Source organism: Narcine bancroftii, chromosome 8, assembly GCF_036971445.1.
Source record: "Narcine bancroftii isolate sNarBan1 chromosome 8, sNarBan1.hap1, whole genome shotgun sequence".
In the NCBI taxonomy this organism is placed as follows: Eukaryota; Metazoa; Chordata; class Chondrichthyes; order Torpediniformes; family Narcinidae; genus Narcine; species Narcine bancroftii.
Genome location: NC_091476.1, coordinates 23066766 through 23094694, shown reverse-complemented (window position 1 = coordinate 23094694; position 27929 = coordinate 23066766). Strand labels below are relative to the sequence as shown.

Genomic DNA, 27929 nt, shown 5'->3' with positions numbered 1-27929 from the left:
AAATAGCTCCCTGTTCATGTTTTAACATCTGTCAAGAAAGTTTGACATTATGCAGCCATCCACGCGAGTTTGTTTGTGAATTATAGGAGCACGTTCCAATTAAATGTTGGTCTTTTATTTTGTAGGTCACTGGCACGTCCATCACGTTGAATACGATCTGCAACATATTCCTGAGCTGGAACATTTGATCGAAGTTGTTGCTGTTTATATGTACAGTCCTCTTCCAAATCCCGTCAAACTTTCTTGTGAGATCAAATGCCTCCTTGCAAATTATGTTGACATAAACTTCCTACAGAATACCACTTCCATTGAAATGACCATCAAATTGGTATTGAAGGTGCATGACCAATGGGCAGAAGCTGATATAACTCCTTGTGTCCATTTACCATCTGAGAATTCTGTGAAGAAAGTTGATCTGAACATTGGTTACAAGTGTGATGAACTAGAAAATGTTGGTCAAGGAACTCTGGACAAAAGGGAGATTGCTGTTCATCTCAAAGTACCTTCACTGTTGTTGTATTTAAATGATACTGATGAGACTACCCATCAAAGAAGAGAGAAACAGATGGAACAAGTTCTAGAGAAGCCATTCAGATCCCATGCATTGTCCCGGAAACCTCGGCAATTAAATACCATGGGCTCAGATGTTCCTAGCATCCTCCAAAAAAGAAATTCTCCGAGGAACATCTGCAAACTCCATTCATTCTGGGTAAGCTTTGAGCAATTGGGATGGGATCACTGGATTGTGGCTCCTCACAAGTATAATCCCAAATTTTGCAGGGGTGAATGTCCTAGAATTCTCCACTATGGGTATCACTCTCCAAACCATGCAATAGTACAAAATTTTATAAATGAAATAGTTGATGAAAATGTTCCCCGTCCATCTTGTGTTCCCTCAAAATACAGCCCAATTAGCGTTCTTCTGAAGGAGCAAAATGATCACGTTGTGTACAAGGAATATGAGGACATGATTGCAGTTTCTTGTACTTGCAAATAGTGGAATTGCCAATTTGCACCATAAGCAAGTTTTTTTTGGGGGGTGGGGGAAGTATTAGTGCCCTCCAACTGGTCACGTGTTGGTTATCACAATGTTCACTGTACAATCTTTATTGCATCTAGTCAAGGAAAGTCATTCCATGACTGACTCCTGGATGTAATCTGTTCATCCTACTGCCAATTACAAGCAACTTGCCCGCAATGCAATTGTACCCTACAGCATTAACACATTATTGGCTTGAATTAAACTGTTTTTAAAATGTGATCCTGCCCACTATTGTGATTGAGGGAGGGAAAAGTCCCAAGTGTGAAGAATATTCTGCAAAATAAATGAAAATGAAATTTGATTAAAACTTGATGCAATGAATTTAACAATTTTGTAGTATCATATTTATAATTGCACTTTATAAAAATATTGCTGAGGACTTCCAATTGAAAGTTTGTTAACTCCAGGCAGACTCAATCTTTTATATTGTCAAGTCTGCTATTTTTGATCTAGTCAAATAAGAATCCATCAACCTGAATGTAAATAGTTTCAAGTTTTAATGCCAGAATTGGGATGACACAACAGAATTCTTTAGCCTGATTTGCAGTAACCTTTTTAATTTGTATTATTTCATCAACAGCTGGTGTTTCACAAGAGTTGGTCACTAGGATGATGTCCACAATTTAAAAAAAAATTAAAAATAAAAATTTGCACGTGGTCTTCACATTGTGTGCCCTTCAATGCACAGTGTAGGGGGAGAAATTAAATCATGGAGGAGGTGGCTAGTGTTCTCACTGAATGAGCCATAGTTTTGTGCATAGTATACACGAGAATAATTTGACTCAATGGAACAAACTTTAATGATTTTTAATATCTAATGCACTTCGGTTTTAAACCCTTTTCTTTTAAAGAATAGAAACAAAAATATTGGCTACTGCAGTCCAAGGATTAATGTAATTTAAAATCTATGCAGATTGAATTGAAAGTGGTTATAAATCTAGAATCTAAAGTGTTCATTGCTTCTAGTTTGTGTACTGCTCTGAATTCTTTCTGAATGTGATTTGTCTTCCTAATAACTTCCATGCAATAGTCTATCTATTTGCAGTAGATAGTCAGCTGAAAAGTATAGAGAGATGAATGTATAGAGATTTAAATGGGCCCCAATAAATTTGGCTGTTACGCTGAGAAGTCTGGAGATCTAAATGTATAGAGATTAAATGGGGCCCCATGGATTTGGCCGCTGTAATGCACTTTAATAACAAATTTCCATAAATTTTAACTTGGATATAGAAATCCTTCAGTGACCTGTAGTCTGTTTTTGTTCACTTTGTGACTCACCTTCCTATTTTGGAATTTATTTGTAAATTAGGGGTGTGCATATACTTGTATTCTGTCAAAAATGATTCTTTGTTTTGGATTTAAATACTTTTGTGTATGTGGTGCTGTATCTGTTGACACTGAAGATTCCACAAAACTAATCCTGGTCTTTATTATTATCAAACTTGCATACTTAATAAAGAAATGGCTTGACTTCATGAAGACTTGAATTAATTCCTTACTTGGAATTCCACAGCAGTTGCTGTAAAATGTTATTGTGCAATATTTAAATTAATTTTGAAATCCCTGAAAGTGGTGCTTTAACACATCACTGATTTTTTTTTATTATCTCTCTGTAACAGCATATGTAACAATTTTGTAAGGCTACTTTAGCACAAATTAGGTTGATTGATTCCTTCACCATGGAAGATTTTTGGAATTTGAATATGTTGCTGGCTAACTTGCTAATTCACAATTTGAACTAGATTTTAAAGATTGATTCTCCCTCGAGTCATTTTCAAACTGGTACTTCAACGAATTTGACACCTGCTTGAAGGGAAAGTGGTACTCCTATTTAAACCTGCATTCCAAATGCTTGGTTTTAGCACAAAGTATGGAATGGCACTCATTTGAATTAATTGAGCTTCTGTAACATTAAATGGTCATTCTGCAAACTTCCATATTAGCCAGATGATTTGAATTTTTCTGCTGAAGGATAAATATTAGCTAATTATGGAATTCCCTTGACATATTTGGCATCCACTTGAACATGTGGGTGATTCACCAGTTTGGATTTTTGTAATTGAGTGGGCTTGAACCCAAATAATACAAATTTAGCATTCCTCAGAATTGTTACTTTCTAAATATTTAGTAAAGCTGCTGGGGGCCATTGGATGCAAATTTGGAAGTTGCCAAAATTGTAGAATTATAGCACTCCACCTTCTTATTGTTTGGCAAAATCATGCTTGACGGATTGCAAAATGACAGTAATGCGTTTAGTACCTTGGTTGCAAACATTTTAAAAATGGCTTCCAAATTGGTTACCTTCCCACCCATTTAAGTAGAATTTTTGAGGAAATGACTTCTATTATCTTCCCAATCAGTAAGGACTGGCAGCATTGCTGACCATTGACACAGGTACCCCAAGGGTACATGCTTAGTCCCCTGCTAAATTTCCTGTATGCTCATGACTGTAACCAAGTTTAGCTCTTAAGCAATCTATACATTTGCTGATGACTGTTCCTGGCTGAATACCTGGAAAAATGAATTAATTAATGTATGATGGACATTGAATCTGAGTGGTGCCAGATCAATAGTTTCAATATCACCAAGATGGACAAGATTATGGTTGATTTTGTTAAGGGGAGGCCAAGTAATTGCATTTCTGAATTGATAAGATGAAGGTGGAGTGGATAACTAAGTTCAAGTTGCAAGGGGACCACATTTCAGTTTTCCTGGAGCCAGCACATTGTGGCAACTGAAGCAGGTACAGCATTCCCTCTACTTTCTAAGAAGTTTGAGATTTGGCATTTTTGTTGAATACTTCAGCAAACAGTCACAGGTGCAATGAAAAATATATTGGCCTGGTTTGTTTATTTGAATGCCCAATAGTGTAGAAGATAGCAAACGTGGCCAAGTCTATTACAGGCCCTGACCTCCCAACCATGGAAGATGTGTGTGTGGTGCTGCCACCTCAAGAAGGCAGTTAATGTCATAAGGAATGCCCATCATCCTGGTTAGTCTCTTACTCCTAAGTTTGGGTACAAGGTACAGAAGCCGGAATACCAGCAATTCAATGACTTTCCAATGGCTGTCGGGCTCTTGAATCTTCCATTGTTGCACTAATCCAAAGTAAGTGATAATAAGCAAAAGGCAGGGAACTATAGTCCAGTTAATTTAATGTCTGTAGTTGGGGGGGAAAAATGCTTGAAGCTATCATTAAAGAAGAAATAGTGAGGCATCTGGAGTGCAATGGATCCATCAGGGAGATGCAGCATTGATTCCATCAAAGGCAGATCCTGGTTGACAAATTTACTGGAGTTCTTTGAGGATATAATGAGCTTTGTAGGTAGAGGGGTGAAGGTGGATGTTATTTAACTGGATTTCCTGATGACATTTGATCAGGTGCCACAAAACACAAACAGAAAATAAGGATGTATGGAGTGGGGGGGGGGGGGGGGGGGTGATCTGTTAGCATGGATAGAGGATTGGTTAACCAAAAGAAAGAATTGGGATATAGAGGTACTTTTCTGGATGGCAATTGCTGGTGAGTAGGGAGCTGCAGTAGTTGGTGTTCATGATATACATACACTACACTCTGTCCCCTCTTCCAGATAGCTTGTACAAGTTTACTGATGTTACTAAGTTGAGTGGAAAAGCAAATTGTGCAGAGAATAGTCTGCAGAGAAATGTAGATAGGTTAAGTGAGGGTCTGGCAGACAGAATACAATGTTGGCAAATGTGAGGTTATCCATTTTGGAAGGAAAAATGGAAGATCAGAATGTTATTTAAATGGCAAATGATTGCAGCATGCTGCTGTGCAGAAGGATTTGGGAGTGCTTGTGCATGAATTGCAAAAGCTTGATTTGCATGTGTAGCAGGAAAATGGAATGTTGGTCTTCCTTGTTAGAGGGACTGAATTTAAGAGCAAGGAGGTTATGCTATAACTGTAGAAGGTACGGGTAAGGCTGTGTCTGGAGTACTGTGTGCAGTTCTAGTCTCCTTATTTGAGGAAGGATGTACTGGCTTTGAAAGCATGCTAGATGAGGCTCACCAGGTTAATGTCCCTGATTCCAGGGATGAAGGGGTTAGCCTGTGAAGAGAGAATGAGTCATTTGAGACTACTTGCTGGAATTTAGAAGAATGAGTGGGGATCTTGTAGAAACATAAAATTATGAAAGACATAGATCAGAGAGGTAAGCAAACTGTTTATATTGGTAGGGGAGACCAGAACTATAGGACATCGCCTCAAGATTATGTCAACCTGGAAATTGGAAGATAATCTGAAAATACAACAATGGTATATAGAAATGAATAAATGTATTCCATTAGAAAAAATTACATAGTTTAAGAAATAATATTGAAATATTCGAACAAATATGGGAGCCTTACATTAAATACAATAGCGAAAACCTACCGGGGACAATCATTACCTAAGTTGATGGAAGAAGGAAAGAAAAGAATGGACTCAGTAGAATTTCTGGTGTATTTTTGTTGAATGACAACATTGTCTGACTGGTTTAATGTAACCTAGATTGTATACCTAAAATGGATGGGAGGGAGGGTGGGGGGGGGGGGGTGGCTTGGGAGGAGGGGGGGGGGAGAAAAAGTCACTGTATATGTGTGAAAAAGAAAAAGTGTGCATCATGGCTAATGTGATTTATGGTGTGAAAAATAAAAAATTAAAAAAAAAAGATTCATGGTAGTAGATTTAGGATGGAGATGAGGAAGAACTGCTTTTCAGAGGGTGATGAATCTGGAATTTGCTGCCCATTGAAGCAGGGGAATCTCAGTAAATGTTTTTAAGACCAGGTTGGATAGATTTTTACATAAGGGAATTATGGGATATGGGGAAGCTCAGTGGAGATGAGCCTCAAGATTCAAGGTATTGGGACAGAGATGAGGAAGAACTGCTTTTCGTACAGTGATGAATGTGTGGAATTTTCTGCCCATTGAAGCAGTGGAAGTGACCTCAATAAATATATTTAAGACCAGGATGGAAAGATTTTTACATACAAGGGAATTAAAGGATAGAGGGAAGGTTGCTGGTGTTAAACCTATCATCAGATCAGCCATTGAATGGCAGAGCACGCTTGATAGTTGGATAGTTTACTCGCATTTCTATTTCTTCGGTTATTGTCATCATGGGGGGGGGGGGGGGGGAAGTGAATTGAAACAATCGCATCTGTATTCCTAACTCGAGGACTGGGCAGGTTGCACTTTGACAACTCGATACCACTCACCTGCTGATCCCTATTGGATCAGGGCGGGGGCGGCGGCTGCTGCGCTGCCCACGATTGGCTGCCGGCTTCGGGGTACCGCCCACAAGTAAGACGTCACTATCCCGGAGACGAGACGCTGTGGCGAAGGTGGGAAGCGACCGCGGCCAAGGAAGGGAGGGAGGCGCGGCTGGGCCGGCGGCCGATGTGAACCGAGGTGCGGGTAAACTGAGAGAGCGCCGGGGGTCCAGGGCGTTGACTCCGCCCGGGAGGGAGTCCGGACAGCGGGGCCTCGGCAGAAGGGAAGGGAACGCCTCCTGTTCCCAACTCGATACCATTGAAGCCATTGCACCAATTCAGCTGCTTCTCCGCCGTCGTCTCGTCCAACCTCATTAACTGGAAGAGCACGTTGATGCCCTTCCCTTTCCCGTGACTGCCCTGTGAGGCTGGGGTTCCAAACTTCCTGAAATATAGCCTGGGACCAATTATTAAAATGCTATAAAGCATCTTTCTCCCTACCTCCTCCAACCCATCTCTGCCTAATTTGGAAAAAGTCATTAACCTCAGGCTGCCATCAGTTCTGCATAACTTGGGTGATGTTAATAACAAATGCCAGTAGCACCTGCATCTCAAATCACAGCCTGAAGCAAGAAATTGCCCACCCAAAGACCAGCAGGACATCAAGAGCCTTTTGATTATTTCCACAAGCTGAAACAGAATACTGATATCCTTTCCTGAGCGCTGGCACAGGTTGAAGCTGATTATTGACCCCTTTCCCCATTGAAGAAAGTGAATATTTTTCTTCATTGCCATGTGCATTTTCAGACTGCTTTTCTTATCACCATTATTTCTGATTTAACAACTTTATCCCTCTTGCTGGTTGGTGATGTCATGAGCATTTTGCTGCAGTGAATTTTTATTTGCTTCTGAAATGTGAATAATCTTGCATTGAAGTGAGCGGTGTAACATAAACATTGGAGCAGAAGGGCAGCTATTCCTTCGATCCTCTGTGTCATTCAGATAATAGCTGTTCTATGTTGCAACTCTTGATACGTAAAATATTTATACCTTGTTCTTTAATGAAATCTGTCAATCACAATAATTGACCTGGTAATAACATTTGTCATATGCAGAAGGGGGCTTCGAATTTCTACAATTCTTTGAGCACAGAAGTTCACAACTCCTCTCTGAATGGCCTGGTTCAAAGTTTTAAACTACACATCACTCCTCTTGATCATCTCCAACCCTTTCTTCTATAATCCATAACTGGAAAACTGTCTCTTCTACTGTGTCTGAAAATTTTGATGGGTTTTTTTTTAGTCATGTAAATGTTGGAGAATAGAATTCTAATGTTAAAAGACATAAAGGTTGAAACCCATACCCCAATATATCAAGGGACAAATCAAAAAGTATTGACCTTTACAACCTTTTAATAAACATGAACTCCGTAGATTTATCGGATCACAAGTTATGCCTTATTGCCAAGTAGGACAATTGGTGTAGGGCTGAAATAATTTTTGTTATCCAAGTACAATGTCGATCAAAGTACTTTATTTTATTGTAGCTGTGAAAAATAAGCATACTCAGTTTGATTTTACGTGTACGTAGTTGCAAAGCTGCAGAGTAATTGTTAACCAAAATGATTTAATTTGTTCCTTCAATCTGGTTAAGAAATTGAACATAAATTACCTTTTTTTATTTGTTTTTAACGTGTGAAGTGCAAGCTCCAGAGCTCTCAAAAGCAAATGAACTGAATAATATGGAGAAATACAAGCAAGTCATGACAATAGGAGGAGGTTCAAGTGCAGAAGTCTACTTAATGAATAACCTGGAAACCAAAAAACTGTTTGCTGTCAAAAGAATAAAGATCGATTCATCACTCAAGACTAGAAACAAGGAAGCTGTAATGCAGGAAGCAACTATTTTGATTAGACTCAAGCACCCTCATGTTGTCACTTGTCATGAATACTTCATTGACCCACAAGAAGCGTACTTCTTCATTGTTCAAGATTACTGTGATGGAGGTACTTTGCATGACTTGATCCTGTCTAAAAAGGAGAAGGGTTTCTTTGCTGAGAAGGACATCATGCAATGGTTTGTTCAGTTAGTTATGGCTATTCAATACATCCATTCCTTGAAGATTCTCCATCGAGATATTAAAACATCCAATATTTTTCTTACAAAGAAGGGCACAGTTAAGCTGGGTGATTTTGGAATTTCAAAAGTAATGACCCACACTTTGGATATGGCAAATACATGTGTTGGTACACCATGCTATTTAAGCCCTGAACTCTGTCAAGACATTCCCTATAGCTCTAAGTCTGACATCTGGGCACTTGGTTGCCTTTTGTTTGAACTCTGTGCTTTGAAGCCTGCCTTTCATGCAAAGAACCTATTAAGCTTGTTTTATAAAATTGTTAAGGGAGAGTATGCCTGTGTTCCCAAGAACTACTCTGAAAATCTGCAGGACTTGATCAAAAATCTTCTCTGCAAGTGTCCAGAAGAAAGACCTAGTGCCTGCGCTATCCTCAAAATGTCTTATGTCCAGGAACACCTCAAGTTGTTCATTAAGGATCATGAATCTCAGCTTACAAGATATAATTCTGTGAAGGATGGTAATGAGATCACTGATCACCTCTGCCAATCTTTAGATCCTTGTGAAGAAGGCATGTGTGCACCATGTTGTCAAAATGAGGAAAATGCAGAGACAATGGCCTCAGACATGTGTGAGAGTATTGGAGCCCATGTTGAGGAAGATAATTACTCTGACGACTTTGATCAGGATAGTTTGTCCTCTGTGGAGGAGCATGCAGAGGATGAAGTCCCAGTACCAGCTTCGTGTGCTGAAACCTCTGAAGTTACAGAAGGTAGTTTGATGTGTAGAAAGATTTTCAGTGTTGCTTTAGTTCCCAGTGTGACTGTACTTCCAGAGTTGTCACCAGGTCTTTATATCATATGGTCATCAAAATGCTAAAGAAGGTATTGTACCTTAGTATGTACTTAAAGTCAATTGATTATATTTCTTGGTATTAAGCTTAACTTGACTCATCTATTTAACTTGAATATTTCACTCTTGTGCCTTTTTAAAATTTAGACATACAGCACAGTAAAAGGCCCTTTCGGCCCGCGAGCCCATGCTGCCCAATTACACCCAATTGACCTACATCCTCCTTACCTTTTGACAGGTGTGAGGAAGCCGGAGCATTTGGAGGAAACCTATGCAGGCATGGAGAGAACAAACAAACTCTCTGCAGACAGTACTGGAGTCGAACCCAGGTCACTGATGTTATAAGAGCATTGTGCTAGCCACAACGCTAACCGTGCCACCCCAATATTGAATCACAGTCACAATTGTACCTAAGCATTTTACATTGCTTTATAAAAACAGTGAATTTGTGATTAAATAATTGCTGTCCCTAGATTTTCTTTGATAAAAGCATGAAAATGGGCCCTTTGGCTGATTGAATCCGTGCCGTCTATCAGTGCTCCATTTACATTAATTTCATTTTATTTCTTTCCACATTCCTATCGGAATCCTGCAGACTCTACCACTCACATTAGGTGCAATTTATAGTGGCAAATTAACCTACCAGTGCACATGTATTTGGAAGGTGGGAGGAAACTCACAGTGTAAAGGGAGAGCATGCAAACCCCACACAGAGAGCACTGGAGGTCAGAATTGTTTCTAAGTTGCCAGAGTAGTGAGGGTCTATTAACTGTGCTATACTTATGACTTAACAGTATTACTTTTTAATCTACCAAATAAAAATGAGTATTGCCATGACAAGCAACTTTAAAATGCATGCCTAAGGACAATTGACATCATGATCCAGGACACCAAATAATATCAGAAACCACTCTAAGTTGCACAAACTTTGCAATGTGATTTTGTGTTGGGGCAGAATAAACCATTTCTGTTTCTGAAGGGCGGCACGGTTGGTGTAATGGTGAGTGAAATGCCTTTACAGCGCCAGGGATTGGAACTGGAGTTTGTACATTCTTCCCGTGTTTGCGTGGGCTTTCCCCAGGGGCTCTGATTTCCTCCTACCATTTGAAATGTACCGGGGGTTGTAGGTTAATTGGGCAGCACAGACTCGTGGGTTGAAATGGCTTGTTACTGTGCTGTCTGTCTAAATTTTTTTTTAAAATTGAATTTCAAGAGAGTGTATAGTTTCATTTTTCTTTTTGAAAATATTATTAATTGACTGAGTGTTATGATGACATCGGAATGGTGTAAGCTTATGAATGATTGTGAGTAAATGGAACTCTGTTCTGAATTTTATCTGTGGTTGTTATTGGTAGCCACTGATGAGGTGGACTCGACTGAATATCCAGATGATTTTGAGGAAGAAGAAGATGATGTAGGAGAAATAGTATGTAATGCTTGCTCTGCTATGGAAATTGAAGCTAACAACGAATCATTTCAAGATGAAAGAGGTGGCCAAGAAGAAACTGCGGTCAACCTGTCCAGTACCATTGCATCTCTGAAAAAGAGATGTATAGGTAGGAAGAAATATATTTTTATGCCATAGTGTGAAATGCTGACTTGCTGTCCATCAATTAGAACGTGAGTATTATGGTATTAAATGAATGCATCAGGATGTAGTGTAGCCTTAGAAGTATTCCACTTGCCCTTGTTAAAGCCTTTTAATGGACTCTTAATGTTTATAATAATCAGACACATTTAAAAGTTCAAATAGATTTAAATAATTTTTTAAAATCACCAAATAAAGTTATTTAAATATCTTAAACACTGAGAAAGCTATTTGGAACTTCAACATTAATATTTTTATAGTGTGGGTTCCTTTACATCCAGGGCTAACTTTGTTGGGAAGCAAAGCGAGTTCCTTAACTAGTCAACATTAATATTCAAATTGTTTTTGCATTTTCAAGTCACACTAATTATTTGCACATTTGAGACAACACCAGTTTGACAATAATCACAGCTAAATGGAACTTCAGTACCAGGCCTCCTTCTGTCAAGAAAAGTTGCAAAATTTTACAAAATACAGTAGTCTTTTGTCTTAGTTTTCGGATGTGCGTCTGCATAGCTGTATTTAGGCACTTGCAATATGAGTTGATTTGGATGAAAAGTGGTCCTTTGTATTTAGCCCCTTGGTTTTACTCAAGTCACCACTGTTATAAGTTGAACAACTTCATTCAGCTGAATAGGTTCTCTGTCTCATTATAAAGTTAAATGCAGTTAGGTAATTCATTTGACATATCTGAAATAAAATAAATTAAGTAAAAAGATATTGAAGTAACTAGTTTTTGGTTTTTTTTGAATAACTAAATGTCAGCAGAAAGAGGACACAGCAAGGCAAGTTCAGGTAGTGGACTGAAGTGTGGCAAGTATTATGTCATGAAATAATATTTTAAAGGTTACATTTCCTCTGTAGTTCATAGGCAATCTAAAGCTATTTGTTTGCTCAGCATTATAGGGTCTTTATAAATCGGAAGGTCCTAAACTTATGGTGGTTAAGATGGTGCATGAGGGAAAAAAAAGTTTTGATTCCAACTCTTAATTAGTATTCTGTGATGTACTTTTGGTTAAAATAGAATTATCAGTTGCGAATACAAAATCCCAGAAATGCCTGGATTACAATGTAGTAAATTAAAGAATGGTTTCAAGTCTTCAGAATAAAATGATTTTATGTAAAAGTAATTATCATTTTGGAATGGGAGGTTTATCTAAACCATTGTGGGTGTATCTTTATAATGTTTATACCAGATGAATTTATAGATGAGTTTGCTTTAAGAGTTCCGATTACTCATTGAGTAAATCTGCACACTTGTGCAATTTTGAGTACAAGAAAGGTTATAAAACTTCATGTAACATTAGGTTTCAAATATTTTTCATGAATCTTATGTTAACAGTGGCACATGCTACCTAATACCTCATGTTTTCATAAGGAAATGAAATCTAATTCTTTTATATGTTTAAAAGGCATGCTGTTTTCCTTTGTCTTTACATGACAACATGCTCAAGGTAATTTAAAAGAATAAGGATTGGCAATCATAAATAAAATGAGGGTTATAAATTGGAGTAAACAAGAAAATCTGCAGATATTGGGGTCGAGGGCAGTACTCAAAGCTGTTGGAGAAATTCAGCAGCCCTTGTTTTATGACTTGAGTCATTGACTGCCTTTTATTTCCAAGAGATGTTGTGTGACCTGCTAAGTTTCTCCACTTTGGTGTATTGCATTGAAATTAATTTGGGAATGGGATGGAAAATGTTTTGAAAAGGATGAAGACTCCAGCAGTGGATTTCCAGAAAGCTGCAGTGGGGTGGCCAGTGGCTCCATCATTCAAGACAAAATGGTTAGATTAGAATAGTTTAGTGGCTGAGGGTATTGAATGGTATGAGTTTTGGAAAAGGGAAGAAAGAGAATGCCTGGACTGCAGCTATTGGGCAGAGAGCAGAATTACTTTTGAAATATTTCTGTTAAACAAAAAAACCTTTTCCAAAATTATGATTTTTCTCTCTTCCACCTTATTATTGCCGTGTTACTGTGGTGCAAAATAAAACTATTGCGTCCAGCTACTAGTGTTGACTCTTTCACTGTTCATTAATATCTGTCTAGTTCAGCCTCTGGTATCTTGCCTTCTCCTGCAAAGTATGTGCACTTGACCTCTGCATTATAGATGATGACTTCATTAGCATTGGTTGAATTATTTTCATATTCGTTCCTGATTAGTCATAACTATCATATTTACATACGTTTAAAGACCACAGTAGCCAGAAGGTCCACATTCAGACACCTTACAGAGTTTATTTAGTTTATTTTATTTGTGTTATTCGCTAAGGAGTAAAACATGAAAGTCTGCAGACACTGATTGAAGTAAAAACACAATGATGGAGAAACTCAAGGTCAAACAGTGTGTAAAGATAAAAATACATAACCGTCATCTCAGGCTTGAGCCCTTCATCAAGGTATGAGCAAATTGTTTCATTTTGCGCATACCTTGATGAAGTGCTCAAGTCTGAATCGCTGGTTATATATCTTTATAAAATACTCTGTTTGACCTACTGAGTTTCTCCAGTATTCAAGGACATTGCTTTTTTCCACCTTTATATAAATGCAATCTGATGCAGAAACCAGAATGTACATCAAGTGTTTTAGCTTTAGGACCGTAAAATAGATTATTCATCCTAATGGAGGAGGAAAACCTTTTCAGTCTGTTCATATTAGTCCTGAATGCCAGGAGACACTTTTAATAATGAGGAGTCCAACCATAAACTCATATTGATAATTGATCAGGGAGTCATTGTTGTAAATTCCTGAGCATTTTGGAAAGTGAAGAAATTACATAATAATCTTCAGGAGTTGAGAAACCATCTGTTGTTTTTTTTGTCTTCTAATGTTTGGTAGATTACTTGTTCTTTTGCACATCCTAATGCTGAATATCTAGGTTGGGGATATCCCAGTCTGCAACTTTTGCAACATTATAAGGCTTCAATAAATTGGCAGCGGGCAGAGAAATTTGAGTCCTCCTGAAGATCTAAGATCCTAAAACCTTAGTTCCTAAAGGAAATAAATTAATTTTAGAACAAAAAATCTGACTTTTCCAAAAGACCTTTCACTTTCATCTTTGAGTGTGGAAGATGAGCCAGAGCTCATCTGCCACCAGGTTCTCTGTTGACATTCTGGGAGAATGCTTCCATGAAAATTACCCTTTCTGAAATGTTGGCTAGCATCCACATATCTGGTCACAGAGAATTTTGGATTTAGTATGATTGTGGAGTGGTCTTCTCTATCTTTAGGACTAATCCATCTGAGATAGAAGTTTTGATCCTGTTGAGTTGATTCGTGATCAATTTGTATTTATCTTTAAGAGGGCTCGGTCTACTTTGAAACCAAATTGCTGACATTTTTATCTGTTTATAGATGATGTTGGTCAGTCCCTTTTCCATGAAATTGCTTCTCAGTTTCTCAGAGGTTTAACCCCCGATGACCTTCAACCTCAGTTCGAGCATCGGTTGGGCCCAGATCATTTGGAGACATGCTACATTATCTTCAACATGAATGAAGAAGATACTTGATTAAGTATCTGTCTGTAACTCAGAACATTGCTGATCTTTGTTTCTGCAAATCAATTATGCTACTTGGAAAAGGTTTGTGCAAGTACTGCATACGGTAACTGACAGATCAGATTCTACTGTACATATTGTTGTAACTGACAGATCAAATTCTACTGTACATATTGTTTTTGGGTCTCTTGGATATCTGTCATAATTATTTATCCTATGAGATATTTGTGCTCAAGCAAAAATATCTGAGGCTTACCCACTATTTTATAGGTAGTTGATTTCCATGTAGTTAATACAGTAGAAGTCAGTCTGGATTTTTGTATTTTCCGGATTCTCAGGCAGTACTTTTAAAACTCAGAATTAAACAGGTGAATTTTGGTAGTTTATTAGTGAAATATTTTTTCATATAAAATACTAAGTACAGCAAAGGAAAATGTCATTGTTCTTACATTTCCGTGACTTCTGCGTGGTCGCTTGTTGCCACTGTGCTTCTGTAGTGCTTACACTTGTAAGCACACATGCATGCAAACACACAAAAGCCAAGAGTTTTCGAGAAGTTCAGATTCTCCACTCTCTGGAATTTTGGACTTTCACTGTAATGCTATGACTTTATAAATTTAAGAAAAAGACTGAACTTAGAATCTTTCCCAGTTTGTAATCTGTGGTGTTCGTGTAGTTTTCTGAAAGTTCATCTGATATTATTTTATTTCTGCTTTAATATACATATTTCTCCTAAATATTGAAAAATGATGTGCACCTAACTCTTTGCCTTCAGAACCATGAGTGTGGCATGATAGAAAACCTAAGGATCTTTTTTTCAATTTCACTTTCCATCTCTCATTGAGAAAATTACACTTAATATATCTCAGTTTTGATGGCAAACTTACTTTCCAGCCTTTTAAAGTAATGGAACAGCTCGCTACATTGCTTTGGATAGCATAATGAGAAGCAGAAAAATAAATATTCAAGAAGGGTAAGATCAAATGGCCTGTAGACTTTTTACTTTCTAATTTATTTAAGTTATAGATTGGGTATTTTTTATTTACTCCCTATTTTTATAGAAAAATATTTAGTACCAGATATTTCTATAGTAATTTTGTTATAAAATATATATTTTTCAAATTACATGGATTGTGGTAGGAATACTTCCCTAATAGGCTGACAATATATCTTGAGACCTCAATTCAGAATATTATGATGACATCTTTAGAATGATCCAATCATTAAATCATGAAACAGGCTGGGAAACAAATTTCCAGCTTTTGTAGTTTAGGACAAGGCAGGAAGGAGGATAATGTATTCAAATTGTAATCACACACTATCATTAGTATCACTGGAGTAACCCAGCAGGATTCCAGGCTTTATGTGTATGCTCTTTTTAAATAGCGTTGAATATATTTTGTTGAGTTTTAAAATGTAGCATTTTAAATAAAAAGTTGAAATGTCTCAAACTGCCCTTATTTTTCCATGTACTTTCTTTTTATTTTATTGTATTGTAATGCAGAGGATATCCTTTATCTCTGGAATTTAGATTCAAATCTAGCATGTACTCCTGGTACAAAAATTTTTTATTACTTTGTATATCCCACATTCATACACTGTTACTAAATGTTTTTAAAAAAAATCCAGGTCTATTTAATTACTTGGATTTAAATGCTTCATGGTGAATATGGATGGGTGCATGTGACTTGAATTAAGATGATTTTCTTGTTGTTAAGCAGTCACTTAGAATCAGGTTGATTGGCTTCCACTCCAGTCATGTGGATTCCAAGGTGGTTAATGAGGCCGATATGTGATTCTTCTACTGAATTGAGGCAGGGTTTCTGTGTGCTCCCAATGCTTGGTCTTGAAATTCTCGATACCATCCCAAATGCCCTTTCTCTCTTTGAGGAGACTTGGTGAAGAGATTAAAATAAATCAGTGAAGATGTTTCACTTCTTCAATGAACCGTAAGTACATTCATTTTTTTTTGTGGCTTTGTCTGCCTTATAATCTCCTCCCATGACAGAGCTTGGAATAGAGTGTCTGTTTTGGGCACATGAATGGCACGGCCTTCCCAAAGTAGCCAATTAAAAGTAATTAGACACAGTGCTGGGGAAGTTGACCTGGAAGAGAGCATTGATATTGGTTCACTTATCTTACCTAACAAGACTTTGGGCCAAGTATTTTCTGCATTTTCAGTGTATTTTTTGCATAATTTAAAGGCAATTGTTTAACAGCACAAATATCATGCTTTGAAAGATTAATTAAGAATTAAAGGGTGAATGTTCTGATTGTGCCACAAGAAGCACACAAACAGAATACAATTTAAAATGTTTTAAAGTAATTAATTATAGACTTTGGTTTGGAATAAAGTTAATATAAAATTCATTTCAACCATAAAAGTGTTCAAATCTCTCTCCCTTCATTACAACCCTCTCTAATACGTCCATCATGTCTACTAATTTGTAAGTAACCAATATGGTGATTATAATAGCAATAAATATGTAGGTTTCACAGGTGGGGCAGAAGCTGCTGTAGTTCCTGAATTTTATAAATTAAAAAGCAATAATACTCTGTATCCTAAGGACAGCCATAACCATATTGTATGTATTTCTGAGACAAGGTCAATATTTATTGTCTATCCATAATAACTGTGGAGAAAGTAGCAGAGAGCCACATTCTTGAACTATGGCAATCTTAATGGTTAATGTACTCCCACCATAGAAACCACTCATTTGTAAACACTACAATAATAAAGGTGATGTAATGTATGTTTGACTTGGAGGAAGTATTAAGATGGTGATGTGCCCATGTGCTGAAGCCCTTGCTCTTGGTCCTCAAACATTTTAGACCATCAACCCCATTCATGGAATACTTGATCCCTCATTGACCCCCAGGTATGGAATCCTGGTGCTGGACGGGGGTGGTGGGGGCACAGGAGAGGGTTATGGTGGTGCTAGATAGGGTGGGGATTGGCGCTGGATGGGGGGTGATGGCGCTGAGGGGTGGGCGCTCACTCCATCCTCTTGTTCGCTCTAAACTTATTCAAAGGTTGAAACCAAATACAACATGGCGGGCCACCAAGGCCTGCTCTCTTGAGAGGTTGGACACCAGTGCCATAGGTGCTATTTTCTGTTGATCCACCCCTGCTTTCCACCACAAAGGTTCAATCGATATTTCCCCCCCCCCCCCACCCCCGCCATTGTCTACTCCTTGGCATTTAATGACCCATTGACCCTCATCGACCACTTTGGAAAGTACTTTCTGAGTAGGCTAGTAAGAGTAGCACATTGAATAGGTGGAAAAAGGAATGAAAGCTTAGAGCAGGGGTGTCAAACTCAAATTCACGGAGGGCCAAAATTAAAAACATGGACTAAGTCGAGGGCCGAACTAAATATTTATTGAAAATTTTCAACAACATTTGCATGTTTTCTCTTCTTTCAACATATGTAATGTTAAACTTTTTCTTATTAAAATAAATGTTTAATAATAGTTTTGGATAAACTCTTTCCAGAAGCATTAACAAATGAGAAATAAAATATTCAATAAATAATATTTCTCTATAGAGGATTTGTCAAATGTTGCTAGTGTGCTGTCGAATAGTAAAATCTGAGGGCTATTGAGAATGTGGGAGAATAACATGATTCCTGAAACAATCAAATGGGTGACTGATTGTGGGCATAAACTCTAGCAGGGTTATTTGCCATGCCCTTTTTCCATTGGTACAGATATCCTTTGATTTACACACTTTTCAAGTTTTATGCCTAATGAGCTTGTATCCAGGTGCAGGACCATTTTTAACCAGGAATATATTTATCACTGTGACATGAAACTATTGGAAGATCGTTTTATCCTGAGATTAAAGTTCATAATCCTTACTCAGGCCTGTGTGCGGGAGGGCGGAGTTTGCGGGCGATCGGGTTGGACAACGACAGTGCGGGGGCATCGGCTCTCGCTGCAGGGCGGCATCTCGGCGGATCAGCGGCCCCATCACCGTGAGTCGCGGGTCGGCCTGCGGCAGGGAGGGGGAGTGGGCAACGGACCTGGCAAGGTCAGGCTCGAGGCCTCCGGCTCCGGGCGCTGGGAAGCGGCCTTGGCTTCCCCTGACACCGGCCAGGCCCCAAAACCAGAGTCCACGGTGAGACCCTGCAACGTAAACAGAGGAGGTGGGGGCGATTAGCGGGCTGACGCCAATGCATTCTGGGATTTGTTGTATTACTGTGCATGCGCTATACTGGCGCGGCAGCCAGCGGGCCACCTCTAATACATTTTTGAAATGATCTTGCGGGCCAAATTTGGCCCGCGGGCCAGAGTTTGACATGTGTGGCTTAGAGTGATGGATTGGGAAGAAATCAAGATGTTTGCTTTCCATGGTTGGTGTTGAGGTTCTTGAGTATTGTTGGAGCTACATTTCTTTGTGCGTCTCCTAAGGATATACAGCCTGTGACTTTCTTTTGTAGCCATATTGTTTATGCGAGTGGAGTTTTATTTTCCACTGATCAGCCTTAATGTTGCTGAGATCTTGCCGAATATGGGTGTGATCTGCATCATTTGCAGAGGAGTTGCAAGTGGAATTGAACATTATGTAATTGTCTGCAACTCAATGTGTTACATTGTCAAAAATTGTGCAACTCAACATTTTAATGCATGTAATTTGATGATAAATGTTATTAGCATTATCAGATATACAAAATGCCACTTCATATATTTGCTAATCAATCAGATCCTTTAATTAGTTAAAGAGATGGACTATTAGTTCTATAATTCACTGTGGCCCTACAGGACTCTTAACAAATATCCAGTAATTGTGACCCCCATATTAGTTTCAATTTTGAGAGTAAAGTGAAATATTAAACTGATCGTGTTCACCGTGACCTCCCTGTCCAACCAATTCGGGGCTGTGGTTCCTAGAAGAAATGATCTTCCTTCTCTATGGCATTTCTCAAGCCATGCACAATATAAAGGATAAAATAATATTGTGATTGTATTTGACATATAATATTTTGTAATGGTAACATATTTTAGAATATTTGATTTCAGGTAGGTTGAAATGTTGAATATCAAACATCAATTGTCATTTTCAATTTTTTGTGAGTTTGTGGCTAGAAGTATTTTATATTTAAAATAAATTATAAGCCCCCCCCAAATCTTGAACAAATAGATCTCTATTCTATCAGTCCCTTTAAATATTTAAACAACCTCAATCAAATCACCTTTCAAATTTCATTTTCCAGAAAAGTAACAAGAGTTTGTTTAATCTTTAATTGTAATTTAACTGCAGGTTTCCTTCTGAATTTTTTTTTTTGGTTCTTACACTCTCTTTAGAGACAATAAATCCATTCTTCAGGTGTGATTACCTGAACTGTGCAGGCAAACCTATCTCCAACACCTCTTCATATGAAGGCCAATGTTTATTTATTGAAATAATCCAGGCACATGGCTTACTAAAAGCCTCTGTTATTCCACTGTTTCTAGCTGGTCATCATTTAGAAGCCACCTTTGTTCACTTCTTCACATTTCACGTTTGCCTGCTCTGAAATCGGAAATTGAATCTGTCACAGTTTTGCTTATTCAGTCCTTGTAATTTGATAGTTCCATTCTCAGTGCTTACAGTGGCCCTTGTTTGTGTATCGTGAAGAAACCTGGGTACATTATCTTGCTAACCCGTTGTGCAGCTTACATTTACAAATAAAACAAGTGGTTGTTGAACCAGAACAAATTCTTGCCAGAAGCCATTAATTGCATCATATCAATTTGAATTCCTTCCCATTACTTCCATTCGTACTCTTTCCACTTTGCCAATTTCCTAAGCTTCTATAATTTATCATCAATTCAAAGGGATTTAACGTGGATCAGAATATTTACAACACGGTACAGGCCCTTTGGCCCACAATGTTGTGCTGACCTATATAAACCTATACACAACAATCTAAACCTTCCCCACCTCACATCCACAACCTTCCATTTTTCTTGCATCCATGTGCCTGTCTGAGTGTTTTAAATGTCTCTATTGTACCATCCTTCATCATCATCCCTGGCAATGCATTCCAGACACCCTCTGCTCTTTGTGTGAAAAGACTTACTCATGACTTCTCCCCTAAACATTCCTTCCCTCACCTTAAACAGATGTTCTGTGGTATTTGCTCCTGTTGCCTATCAAAATATTGTAGAACTCTATTAAGTCACCTCTCATCCTTCTTTGCACATTCTCCAATCCAGGTAACATCCTGGTAAATTTCCTCTGCACCCTTTCTATAGCTTCCACCTCCTTCCTTTAAAGAGATGACGAGAACAGAGCACATTTTTCCAAATATGGTATAACCAGAGTTTTATAGAGATGCCACATTATCTTCCAGCTCTTGAACTCAATCCCACAACTAATCAAGGCCAGTATACCATAACTACTTCACTCCCCTATCAACTTGTGCAACAGCCTTGAGAGATCTATGGATTTGGACCACACTGTCAAGAATTCTGCCATTAATCATGTAATCCACCTTCAAGTTTGACCTTTCAAAATACATAACTTCATACTTATCCAGATTGAACTCCAACTGCCACTTTTCTGCCCAAATCTTTACCCTATCAACATCCTACTCTAATCTATGAAAACCTTCTACATTCTCCACAACTCCTCCAACCTTCATGTCATCTGCAAATCTACTGACACATCCTTCCACTTCTTCATTCAGGTCATTTATGAAGGATCTCCGATCTGGATCCCTGCAGAACTCCACTATTTACAGATCTCCAGGCAGAATGTGTTCCATCCTTCTGCTCTCTGCAGGCAACCAATTCTGAATGCACAAAGCCAAGGTTCCATTGATCCCATGCCTCATGACTTTCTGAATGAGTCTACCATGGGGAACCTTGTCAAATGTTTTACTAAAATCCATGTATACCATATCAACTGCCCTACTTTCATCAATTTCTTTTGTTACTTTATGGTGGGAGAAGATTTGAAGAATGATAATCTCAACCTGCAGTGGAGTTTCGGGATAGCTCCAAAGAGCAAAGACAGTGAGCTAGCCCATGTGCTGAATGTTTGTCCTTTTGCTGGACAAAAGGAATTTAGGAAAGGCAAATGTAGTCCCCTTATTTAAAAAAATGTAATAGGAAGAACCCTGCAATAAGAGACAGTGAGTCTTAAATCAGTAGTGGGCAGTTTACAAGTAGGCGCAGGTAGGCCCATGTGACTTTAGGTGAGGAGGAGGAACAATTTCTAGCTGTCTTTACCTGTGAGTAGGTCTGATGTTGATTGACGGGGGTGATGACTTTTATCCTCCTTCCTGCGTGGGTGGTCAGATGAGCCTCCAGGTTGCAACCTTTGACCCGACCAGCTTCCTGTCCAACCTGTAGGATGATCCTTTGTGTTATGTATTTCCTCAAAAAACTCAATTAGGCTTGTGAGGTGTGACCTGCCTCTCCCAAAGCCATGCTAACTATCCCCAAGAAGATTATGTTTCTCTAAATACTTGTAAACTGCCCACTACTGATTTAAGACTCACTGTCTCTTATTGCAGGGTTCTTTCTATTACATTTTTTTAAATAAGGGGACTACATTTGCCTTTCCTCAATTCCTTTTGTACCTACCTCCCCTGTGACCAGAGAGAAAAGAAAGATCATTGCCAATGCCCCAATCCTGTAGTAACCTGGGGTATATCTCGACTGATCCCAGGAACTTACTAATTTAAATATTTTTAAGAAGATTCAGTACTTAATTTTTCTTAACCTCAACAACGCTCCAGCGCATAAACCTGTTCTATACTGACCTCACATTGACCAAAGACTCTGGTGAATACTTTAGTGGCTCAGCCTTCACTTGAGCTATCCTTCAGATTTTCCTTAATCCTACTTGCCAGGGCCTTCTCATGCCCTTTTCTAGATCTCCTTAGTCTTTTCTTAAATCCTTCCTGGCTCCCATATATTTTCACTACGCCTTCTTGACTTTTGCTTCCTGAACCTTCTGTATGCTTCCTTTTTTCTCTTACTTAGCTGTGTTACCTTTTTTGTTAGCCATAGTTCTCTTATCCTACTATCTCAGAGAGACAAATCTATCCATGACCCATTGCAAATGGTCCCTAAACATCCTCCACATTACTTGTGTGCTTTTGTTCAGAGAAATAATGTTCTAATGATCTTAGTAATCACAAAGGGGCTGGTCTTCCAAGCAAGACCACCCCTGCTGATGACTGAAAAATTCTCATCATAATGAAGAAAAATCCCCAAACATATGTCTGACATATTAGAAACATCCTTCAGGAGGCAGGTGTGTATATGTCAATGAAGCTCCTCAGAAGTCTTCATGAACAGAAGTACAGAGGCTACACTGCAAGATGCAAACCATGGATCTTGGGCACATGTTTACATCTCCACATTTTGCTCTTGCCATCACTTCTAATGGTATAAGTTAATCTTGGTCTCATCTGTCCACATGACCCTTTTCCAGAATTTTAAATACTCCTTAGCAAACTGTAATCTGGCCATCCTTTCTGTGGCTTGGCATCTTGCAGTGTAGTCTCTGTATTTCTGTTCATGAAGTTTTCTGAGGACAGTAGTCATTGATATATTCTCACCTATCTCCTGGAGAGTGTTTCTGATCTGTCGGACAGGCATTTCGGAATTTTTCTTCATTATGATGAGAATTCTTCCGTCATCAGCAGTGGAGATCTTCCTTGGAAGACCATCCCTTTGCGATTACTCAGCTCACCAGTCCACTGTTTCTTCTTAATGATCCAAACAGTTGATTTTGGTCATCCTAAGGTTTGGGTGATGTCTCTTACTGTTTTATTCTTGTTTTTCAATCTCATAATGGCTTCTTTGACTTTCATTAGCACATCTTTGGTCCTCATAGAAAAATGGCAACTACAGACTCCAAATTGATCAAAAGCTTTGAAGCGAATCAAGCTCTCTTATACCTGCACCACTGAAGCAATTAAACATACAGTACCTGTGTACTCACAAATACCCATGAAGCTAAATGTCCCAAACATTATGGTCCCCTGAAATGAGGGGATTATGTATATAAAAAAAAATCCTGTAATTTATACATGGTAAAACCAAAGTGTATGGAAATAACCTAGAATAAAATCTGGAATGTGCATTTCCATTACATGTCAATTGTTTGATTATAAATGGAAAACTGTAGAGCTCCAGGGCAAATAAATGAAAAAATGTCTTTGTCCCATACATTATGGAGGGCCTCCTGCAGCTTCAGTGTGGTGGCTGATTCCCTGAAGCTCTTATCTATGAACTCCCAATTCTCCCATACGAGCTGAAGGGCATCGAGCTGCAGCTCCATTTCCTAACTGGGCCTGTAAGGAGCTGCCATCCAATGCTCCTTGTACAGATTTAGCTGTAAAGGAGATGGCGTCGTCCAGAATTCCCACATCTCACAAGATGGACACTCCACTAACCCTGTTGCCATTCTATCTTCATACTCATTTAAGGTCAAAGAATAAAAATAGTAAACTCTCACCAGAGTCTCATCTTGGATTCCACCTCTTCCTGCTGAAACCTCTTGAGCCAAGTCTGAACTCAATAATTCAACTCTGGCATACTCACATGATGGACACTCCCACAATGGCCACATCACTTCCACCTCTTACATTCTTAAACTGTTGTGCTCTTGCACACTCCTGCTCCATCTCCCATTCGCAGAGAAATAAACTTACCAGCACAGTACTCACCTTCTTAAACTGTCCGACTCTTTTGCACACTCTTGCTCTAATTCCCATTGACTGGGAAAAAAATCTACTTCAGTGGCTAAAATGCCTTCTAAAATTTCATATGGGTTGTTGTGTATGCACTCACAAAATTAAGACTTGGAGACGTGATGCTTTCTCATTCTTCTATTAGACTAACCTGGCTACTAACACACAGGGTTTTATATATATGGGTGACATCATGACATGTGTGACATGATGTCCAGCAGAGGGCGGGCTTATACCTAACATAGGTAACATCCATTGATATTAGCCTGTCTGGTACTTTGGTGACTTATTAAAAAAGATCATTCATGATATAAATGTTATAAATTCATGTTGGCTGACTGGTTGGCTGAAAAGTTGCAAGGTATTCAATATCTCTATCCTTGGTTGCCAACTCTGGTAATTTCCCAACAACAATTTTCATCAATCTGGTTTCTGATTGTTATCCTCTATCACCTTTCTTAAGTGGCACAGTTACATGAAGATAACAGTTAGGACACCTAGTTTGTGCTTGCCTATTTCCTTCAAAACCATAGAATGGAAATAATACGTTCTTCAGGATTTTATACTTTTTTGCCTTTTATTTCTTTCATATTGCAATTGAATTTTAATTTTGATGATTCTGTACCAATGATTCATTGTTAGTTTCTTTGGGATGTCTGTCATGCTGGCTTCCTCTGTAATTTCTGATGCCAAATATTTATTCCCCATCACTACAACTTTGCTTTCATTTTCATTACCATCACTAAGTTTTCAAGATTGTTCCCTTGTTCCTGATTGTCTGTAGTTTACAATATATTGCAATTTTCCTGTGTTGATTCAATTCTTCCTTCCACATTTCTTTTCATGCATGCATTTTATAGATCCATTTTGTCACATTTTGTTTTTTATATCCTAACTGTTTAGTACAATCTGGCTAATGTTTTATTTTGTCCTTAAACAATTTAATTACCCATATTTTTTTTTTGACATGGTGTTTTTACCTTGTAGTAGAAAGAAATCAATTTTAAAAATCTTCTATATTACCCTAAATGCTCTTGACAAATTTGCCCAGTTCACTGTAGCACTGTCACATCATGTGGAAACCTGCCTCATTATAATGTGGAACCTTGTTTTATTTCTCTGCTTTTGAACCACTTGAATATTCATAAATTGATGGGTGGTAACTAAATATGGCCTATCCTTTTATTACTAAACCAGGCCTCAATGCATATGTCTAAATTTCAAACAGCACAAATGCTGATACTTTACAAGCTTCTGTTACCTCTGAAGCTTTTTGTAATTCACTGTTGATGAATGGAACGCATCCCCTCTTTTCACCTACTAGGAATATCCTCAGGTCCCTCCTTCATAATATTCAACCAAATCATAATTATGTGCTTTGGGCTATCAATGCATAAGTTAGATTATTGGAAACATGGGTTACCATTTGATAGAAAGGTGTAGAACACACCTTCACGTGGAACTTTTCATAACTAGGGATGTCTCAAAACACTTGAGGATGTAATTTTCATGTTCAGTCACGGAGGAAACATTGCCAATATATTTTAATGGAATAGATTTTATTAAATGAAGTTACTATATTATTCACCAGGAAGAAGTTTCTTGTTCTAACTCAAAATTGTGAAGTGGAATATTTTACTGCACTTGTGAATTTAATCTTTCTTACACACAGAACTCTCTTCTAGTAGTGCACAAGAGTATTGGATATTATGCTCAAACTTTTGGAATAAAAGTTTAACCTGAAATTTCTGACCTTGAAACAACCATTGCTAATCTACTGCTAGCCCCAACATTCTCCATTACAATATGTAAACATTTGAACCTTTCAAAATGACCAGGATTGTGTATACGATTGTCACGCTTGTGTAACTATTTGATACTTTAGATCAGGGTTTCCCAAACTTTTTAGCTCACGGAACCCTTTTAGGAGCACTTGGAAATGGTGGAGCCTTGATCTTCATGTAGAGTTTGTGGAATTACATTGCTCCCTCGTTATTACAAAAATGAGAAACACCCCCACAAGTAATGACAATAATAAGAGATAAATAAAAGAATTTGCCATGCTCAAACAAAGGTTGAATTGAGTGCGATTTGGGAATTAATCTTTTTACTTTTAAATTTAAATCTTTCTTTGGCTTGGCTTCGCGGACGAAGATTTATGGAGGGGTAATGTCCACGTCAGCTGCAGGCTCGTTTGTGGCTGACAAATCCGATGCGGGACAGACAGACATGGTTGCAAGGGAAAATTGGTTGGTTGGTGTTGGGTATTTCCTCCATTGTCTTTTTACAGTGAGGTGGGCTCTGCGGTCTTCTTCAAAGGAGGTTGCTGCCTGCCGAACTGTGAGGCGCCAAGATGCACGGTTGGAGGCGATATCAGCCCACTGGCGATGGTCAATGTGGCAGGGAGCAAGAGCTTTCTTTAGGCAGTCCTTGTACCTCTTCTTTGGTGCACCTCTGTCTCGGTGGCCAGTGGAGAGCTCGCCATATAACACGATTTAAATAATGCATGGGTAAATATACAAAGTGAAGAAAAAGTGGAATCCTTTTTTATACTTGCGTGTATTTATTTATTCTCAAAAAAATAAAATTTAGTTTTTATTTGGCCCATAATAATTCTGTATTATTAAGAAATTGTAATATTTGATAATTTTCTGATTATTCTTTCAGATTTTTTGAGGTAAGTTTGATTAAAATACTTTTGCAATACCTGGTATATAAAGAAGTATAGTAAGAAAGTAAATAAACTTATCATTCTCCAAGTTGAAATTATTTGTTGCCTCTAATTTACATTTAATGGGAGGAATTAAATTGTTTCTTGTCCTCCGAGATCTTCTTAATGTTGGGCACAATATTAGATAGCTGTATCCTTGTGCCAGGAGAGGCATCAAGTTGGTTTCCGTATTTTGTTTTCATTGCTGCATAATTTGAAAATCCGGTTTCACACATGTAAGTCATGGAAAATGGTAATAGGGAAGGCACAGCAGATTTTTCCAATGATGGATATTGTTCACTCAGGCTAATCCAGAACCTAGTCAGTGGAAAATCATTAAATCTTTGCTGCAACTGGAAGTTGGATGCTACATTGATTAGCTTTACGTATTCTTGCGCTGATAAATCAATGAGTCGGGCACGGAGTTGGGCTGTGACAATGAAAGGATTTTGTACCCACCTCTTGTTCTTACTAGAAAAGTCGGGGGGAAAAAACTCATCAAGTGTAGAAGTTAGAGTAGTTAAGTGTTGTTCCATTTCATTACATAAATCTTTATCAACACTCACATCATGCTCCAGCGCAAAGTCTTGCAATGTGGAAAAACAATCAAAGTTTTTTCCTTTCACCATTGAAATCCAAAAGTCAAATGTTCTAGAAAGTGATGACATTTTGTCCAACACATGAAAAACATTTATCCTTGTAGGGCCATATTAGTTTCATTCACTTTTGTGAATATATCAGCAAGAAACACAAGACACATTAACCAACTTAACAGGCACTCTGAGTATGGAAACTTCAAATCACTAAAATACATTTGAAGTTCTTTGTGAAGTTTGAATAGTCTTACCAATACTTTTCCTCGGGTTGGGATAACCATCTCACTTCTGTATACATTAGTAAGGCTGTGTGTTAGCCTCCCATTTCTTCACAGAGTTTTAAACAACTGGGACTGCAGGAGTCAACTTTTGATATAATTAACAATTTTGGCTGTTTCATCGAGTTCTCTTTTCATGGGCATGGGCATTTTTTTTCACTACAAGTGCATGTCTATGAAAGGCACAGTTTTGTGCAACCCTCAAGTCTGTAAACAGTTATCACAATTTTCCCTGTGAGAGCTTTGCACACATCTGTGCATACATGCAAACACTTTTTTCCCCACAGAATGGCATTCTTCATCATGTAGTTATTGATACAGTTAAAAATTTCTTCCCCAGTTGTGTACCCTTGCAAAGTTTCACAAAGAAGCACATCTTCC

At 38.2% G+C, this 27929-nt stretch overlaps 2 protein-coding genes across 7 annotated transcripts in view; both read left to right on the top strand.

Moving 5' to 3' along the window:
- Positions 1–2500, top strand: part of LOC138740483 (bone morphogenetic protein 15-like) — a 141560-nt gene extending 139060 nt beyond the window's left edge. For all 3 annotated transcript variants that reach the window (XM_069893203.1, XM_069893202.1, XM_069893201.1), the window contains one exon: positions 126–2500. In XM_069893203.1, the coding sequence (XP_069749304.1) occupies positions 126–997 (872 nt within the window). In that variant the 3' untranslated portion in view covers positions 998–2500. The remainder of the gene's footprint in view (positions 1–125) is intronic.
- A 3858-nt stretch (positions 2501–6358) lies between these two features.
- Positions 6359–27929, top strand: part of nek12 (NIMA-related kinase 12) — a 167787-nt gene continuing 146216 nt past the window's right edge. For 2 of the 4 annotated variants that reach the window (XR_011342938.1, XM_069893198.1), the window contains exons 1-2: positions 6362–9104; positions 10540–10740. Coding sequence is in view for 3 of the 4 variants with exons in the window: in XM_069893198.1 (XP_069749299.1) it covers positions 7997–9104; positions 10540–10740 (1309 nt within the window). In the remaining variant the exon portion in view is untranslated. Of the gene's footprint in view, positions 9217–10539; positions 10741–14126; positions 15732–27929 lie in introns of those variants that run through there. The other 2 variants (XM_069893200.1, XM_069893199.1) reach the window with 2 other exon arrangements.